This window comes from Pelodiscus sinensis, chromosome 3 (genome assembly GCF_049634645.1).
Source record: "Pelodiscus sinensis isolate JC-2024 chromosome 3, ASM4963464v1, whole genome shotgun sequence".
NCBI classification, from domain to species: Eukaryota; Metazoa; Chordata; order Testudines; family Trionychidae; genus Pelodiscus; species Pelodiscus sinensis.
This window is the reverse complement of record NC_134713.1, coordinates 28,301,428-28,307,427: the sequence shown is the minus strand read 5'-3', so window position 1 is coordinate 28,307,427 and position 6,000 is coordinate 28,301,428. Positions and strand designations below refer to the sequence as shown.

General features: G+C 47.2%; 1 protein-coding gene across 2 annotated transcripts in view; it reads left to right on the top strand.

Annotated features, from left to right (window-relative positions):
- The first annotated feature begins 241 nt into the window (after positions 1-241).
- The window catches only part of ASAP2 (ArfGAP with SH3 domain, ankyrin repeat and PH domain 2), a 180,548-nt gene continuing 174,789 nt past the window's right edge, over positions 242-6,000 (top strand). For both annotated transcript variants that reach the window (XM_075923514.1, XM_075923513.1), the window contains exon 1: positions 242-562. In XM_075923514.1, coding sequence (XP_075779629.1) covers positions 437-562 — 126 coding nt within the window. In that variant the 5' untranslated portion in view covers positions 242-436. The remainder of the gene's footprint in view (positions 563-6,000) is intronic.

Sequence of the window (6,000 nt, the reverse complement as noted above, 5' to 3'; positions counted from 1 at the left end):
TGGCCTCCCCAGTCTGTGTGTGGTGTCCTCTCCTCTGTATGCTGCGGAGGGGCAGGAGAGGAAAAGAGGGATTTGTAGTGGCTTCCCCAGTCTGTGTGCTGGAGGGGGGAGAGAAAGGAAAAGGAGGGGTGTGTGGTGGCCTCCCCCAATGTCTGCGTGCTGCGGGTGGGGGAAGATGGAGGGGTGTGGTGGCCTCCCCACTGACTGTGTGCTGCGGGGGGGAGGGGCGTGCAGGCCCCCCCCTTCCCCCGTGGGTGACCGGGAGGGCGGGGTGCGGCCGGGGAATTTCCTTGTGCGGACGGAGCGGAGGAGAGAACAACACACGCCAGACGGTGGCGGGGTGTGAGGAGGGCGCTGCCGCCGCTGAGCGATGTAAGCGGGGAGCCCCCTCCCCTCGCCTCCCCCGGAGCCGCCCGCCCCCCGTCCCCGCCCCGCCATGCCGGACCAGATCTCCGTGTCGGAATTCGTGTCCGAGACCAATGAGGATTACAAGTCGCCCACCGCCTCCAACTTCACCACGCGGATGGCCCAGTGCAGGAACACGGTGGCGGCCATCGAGGAGGTGAGAGCCGGGGGCAGCGCGGGCGGAGGGGGGCTGCAGAGCCCCTCCGGCCTGGCGCCGCGCTCTGCCCGCCGCGGCGGGGAACAAGGCGCTCGGCGCGGGCCGGCTGGGAAAGCGCCCTTCGGCCGCTCGGAGCGGGGCGCGCCCGCCTGGCTGGCCCGGGGCGTGGGGCTTAACGTCCCCCGACCTGCCTCCGCCGGCGGGAGAAGGGGGGCGGCGTGTGGTTACCTCCCCTCGGTGCCCAAGGGCTCGGCTCCCCTCTGCCGGCGGCTGCCTTACCACCCTCCAGGAGCTAGGGTGTTGTCTCTCTCAGCCTGCCATAGAGGGGCTTCTGCCCACTAGTTCGTCCCCCATCCCTCGTACGTCTGGCTGCCTCCCACCAGCCTTTTGCAGCACCCGGGGGGAGGGGAGCTGTGTCTGTCTTCTGGAGGGAGGGGTTTTTGTTAAAATAAATCTGAAATCCTTCTTTGAAACTCAGCAAAATCCTGCCTCACCTGTGAGGGTCGGAGACCGCAAAAACTGAGGAAGGAATCTTTTCCCTCTCCATTCAAAGGAGACTGAGATTTGGGGCAGGTCTGAGCACAGCTAGAATCCATCCTGGCGAGTCCTGGGTGTAACAAAATAAAACGCTTCTGCGTATTTTGATTGTAGCAGCAGCCTCTCCGAACTAACTAGGTGCCATAGGACTACTCGTCTTTTTCAAAATAGTCTCGTTTGCTGTGTAGATTAATTTGTTCCATCTGCTTGTTACAGCAGTTGATAAAACCAAATGGAGATAAATATATTTTACAAAATACACTGTATGTAAAAAAAAATCACACTTTTAAACAAAAATTTTGTGACTGGCTAACTTTGCAGTGTCCTTCCTAAGAAAAATGCTACAAGCTATCAATTATAGAAGTATCTTAAGTATGTGAACAAAATAGAACATTTGCTATTTTCAAGATTTTCCTGTTTTGCCAGTTCCTAAACCTTTGACCTTTGTGGGTTTAAATTCAAAATAATTTGCATGGAATGAATTACTATTTTGCTCCTGAAGTAATTTTGCTCACCACAAAAGCTTATTCTTAAAACACCTGTATTTAATTATACCTTTTTAAAGCAGACTTTAAGATCAGCAATTAAATATCAGTAACTATTTTTCAGAATATAAATGTAAAGGCCTTCTGTATGAAATTTACTAAACACAAATGAACCATTAGTGAAATTATTGAGGTCTAAAGCAAGTAACTGTAAGTTGTCAGATCTTCTGGTTTTATCCCAAGTCTCTTTCTTTCATATATAAAATTTAATTTAAAAAGCCAGATCTTGTGGAACTATATGACTATGTGAGAATCTTAGCTGTAACATTTTTATCCTGAGTTTCTACCCTTCTTAGTTGTTGAGGAAAAAGTTAAAAATGTGAACTCTAAGTCCTTAAAGATAAGACAAATAAAATGAACCCAAATATATAATCTTAAAGCTAACCTCAGGTGTTGGGTGCCCAAAAATTATGATTTTAGTGTGTGCAGTTGGCTGTACTGATATACTTATTTTTAGAGTGGCCTGGAGAGAATGAACTAGTAATGTTTGTAAACTACATTGAAGTTTTTAAAATCAAGAGAATGCTATAATTATACTCTTGAACATGTTTGGTTCCTGTTTTATTTAATCTGCCTACCAGCTGTTTGTTTTCTGGTCATATCACTATTACATTGCTGATGGTTTCAAAGAAACACAGTCAGTATGTTAGAGCTCTGTTTACCTCTTTAAAGGTTCATAGACTTTAAGGTCAGAAGGGACCATTATGATCATCTAGTCTGACCCCCTGCACAGTGCAGGCCACAGAATCTCAACCACCCCTCTTAGAATAATCCTCATACCTATTTGCAGGTATGTGGCAAATCTTCTTTAGAAAAGCTTGGCAAAATGGCCATAAAAATATACTAGCTCAAGTAAAAAAAAAATTGCTAATCTATTCTGTGAGACATTTAAGGATGTTAAGAAGCAGGTAATTGACTAAATGTGTAGCCAATACAAATTGTATCAACTACATGATTAGTTGATAAGGGAAAGAGCTCCTGGACCCCGTATGAGCTGGGACAGAGCAATCCCAGCTGCATCTCTGCAATGTAAATTTAGTAGGAACTGGGCACACTGGTGGGGTTAGCTCCTGGAGCCAGCACAAGCTGGGTCTGTGCAGTCCTGGCTTGTGCTAGCTCCAGGACTGTTGTGGCTCTGTATTTTAAATGTAATAAGAGCCACTTGGCTCTTCTTATGTTTAAAATGCAAAGCCACAGCGGGAGTAGCTCCCGGAGCTGGTGTGAGCCACGACTGAGTAGTCCCAGCTTGCACAGGCCCCAGGACTGCTGGGGCTCTGCTTCCCTTCCCTCCCCTCCCCCCGCACCCGCTGCCCACCATGCACCGGAGAGATGATGCTGGGGGGAATCGGCTTTTAAGCTGGCTTTCCCCAGCACCAGCTTGCTTCCCACCGCTCTTGCTGCCTCTGATACAGAAGCAGCTGGGGCAAGGGGGAGTGACTAGTCGCTTGCATCCCTAGTGACAATTATAATAATCAGGGCTGCGAGTAGATTACAAACCGGAAGAGACGGGTTCGGGCGATCTGCGCATGCGCAGAACACTGGACAGTGTGGCTGGCAAACGGGGCTCGCCGTGGCTCAGCGAGCCCTGATAATAATGATAAAGAATACAACCAATATTTTACTGGTCTGTCAAAATTTCCCAAAGTGAGTAGAATTTTAGAAATTTGCCTTTGTGGCAGTCACTCTGCTTATTTGTTGTCATTCATTTCTTTAGCAATTTTGGCAAAACATCCGCAATAAGGTTGTTCCTTCTGAGATCCTGAAATTATTTAATTAAATGGAGTACTCTTCTTAAAAAAAAAAAAAAAACCCTCAAGAATTAAAGGATATTATTCATAGGTTTAAATTAGGGATGTGAATATGTAACTGTGTACCTGGTTAACCGATGAGCCTGGGCTCATCGGTTAATGTTCACGGTTACACGCAGGCTCCCAGTATGTGTGGGGAGTTGGCTTAAAAGCTGACTCTGGGTGTGCTGCCTCCTGGGGAGCTGCCTCTCCCTCTCCTCTCCTGCTGCTGCCTCTGACACAGAGGTAGCAGCATGGGCGGGGAGTAGGTGGGAGCTGATATGTGTGGGGAGACAATTTAAAAGCCGTCTCCCCACGCACACCATTTCCCCAGGAGCTGACTGCTGCCCCGCCTGTAACTGCTGAAATTTTCAGATGTTACATGATTATTTCATTACACGCATTTAACATTCCTAGTTTAAATTTATAAAATCTGGGTTCATATTTATAATTCATTTTTTTGGCATTGACATCCTTCATGCTTTGTGGTCTATCTGGTTTTTCAGGTTAAAGATGTTGCTTTGGTAAAAAGCTGCCTATATGTTGCCTAATAGAAAAAGCTTGTGTGCTCTTTTGTGCAAGCTTGATAGAAGCTAGTTTATCAACTTGAAGTAAAACAATGCTTTGTAAAGCTTGTAGTTTAAAGGTGAAGTACATGTGACAAGTGTGGTTGATTGAACTAACACAGATACTTTGAAATCTTAATATATATATTTTCAAAGTGTAATGTGCTAAAAGTCCAGCATACAGTATGATACTAAAATCTAGGAAATCTGGTTATGGACCTGTATAAAGTTTAGGAATGTGGTGGTTGAAATGGGGAATGGTGAAAGCAACATTGTTCAGACAGCTGGGTAGTGATTGGATTTCAGCTAATGGGCACAAAAAACTAGTTTGTAAACTGAACACTTATCAGATGGTAGATTGTAAAATAATAAAAAAAACCTCTTACTCTTATCTGCTAATCATCTGATTTTAAACTTAATTAATGACTGAGACTCCCCTTTAAAAGTTTCTGTAGAACAGGGCTCTGCAACCTGTTCAAACTACGGTACATGAAAATTCAGAACAAGTGGGCAACAAAGGGCTGTATAAGAATGCCCATTTGCATGACTGAAAATATACAGCTTAATATTATAAAATTGGCATGATTAATAATAGTATAAATGAAACCTTGTATTCATAGACTTTATTTAATGGGACTTCTGCTGCTGCATCTTTTCGCACATTTCTTAGAAGTTTACATCATAACTGATCAAATCCAGTTTCATGCATACATTCAGGCTGTCTTGTATCAATCTTATGGCAGGTTGTTGATGTGGGATGTAGAAATCTAGGTTAGGGTGTAGGAGGGGCTCAGGACAGGGGGCTTGGGTGTATGATGGGCTCAGGGCACATGGTTGGGGTGTGTGGAGGTGCAGGAGTGTTGTGGCAGGGGATGTGGAAGTGCAGAAGTCTAGGGATGTGGACGTATGAGGGGCTCAAGGTTGGTGTGTGGGGTGTATGTGCAGGAGTGTTATGACACTGCAGCCAGATTGGGGGGTTGGTCCCCAGTTGGCATGTTGGCCAGGCTTAATTTTTAAATAAAGTAAAATATTATGTCCAACACAAAAGGTTTCAACATTGTCTTTATTTATGGCAGGAGTAGATAACCTTTTTTGCATCAGGGGCCACTGAGTTTGTGTGAAGGAGGCAGTTGTGACCCGAGACATGCGATGGGGTGCAGGACTTTGGATTGTGACCTGGGCAGGAAGGGATTGTGACCTAGGGCAGTGGACTGGGGTGCAGTCAGGTGTGCTGGGCTTTGGATTGTGACCTAGGGCAGAAGGGGATTGTGATCTGGGGCAGAGAATTGGGGTGCAGGATCTGGGAGGGGGTATGGGCTCAGGAGGTGGGTAGAGGATTTGGGTTATGTGGGATGGGGAGGTAGGGTGGGGCTGAGGTGAATTAGAGAATTAGGCTCTGGCATGGAGAGGTAGACTGATCAGTGAGACTCCAGTTCAGCACGTTTTTCAGGAGCCTGTCCTGTCCCCACACAGGCTGCAACAGGCTGCATGGCCCTGTGCTCTGTGAATAAGAGCCGGAGGGGAGGGGAGGGGAGGAGAGGGAAGGATTGGTGCTTTGCACGCTGTCTATTCTTGAAACAGGCATCTTCCATTGGCCAGAAACCAGCCAGTGGGCTTGTGCTGTGGGTGAGAGCAGCTATAAAGTACCACTCCCTCCTCCCTTATGGGCTCGCAGTTTGTGAAAAACAAATGGCCCCACAGCTGCTTTTCTGAGTGGCGTGCGGGGGAAGGGGCAACCTGCTGTGTCCATGGCCTGGATTGTTTTGCCCAGGCCTGCTGTAGCGCTAGCACAGGCTCCCTGCTGTGGGGCGGAATAAGAGTGAGGGAGGCGGGGCTGGGCTCAAGCTTCAAGAGCCATATCTGGCCCTAGTGAGCCATATTTGGCTCCTGATTCATAGCTTGCCAACCCCTGCTTTAGACTGTGATATGGGAGCTGTTTTCTAGCTTCTGCCACTGAGTAGATGGGAAAGATGCTGGACAGATTGCAACTATTATTGAATGAA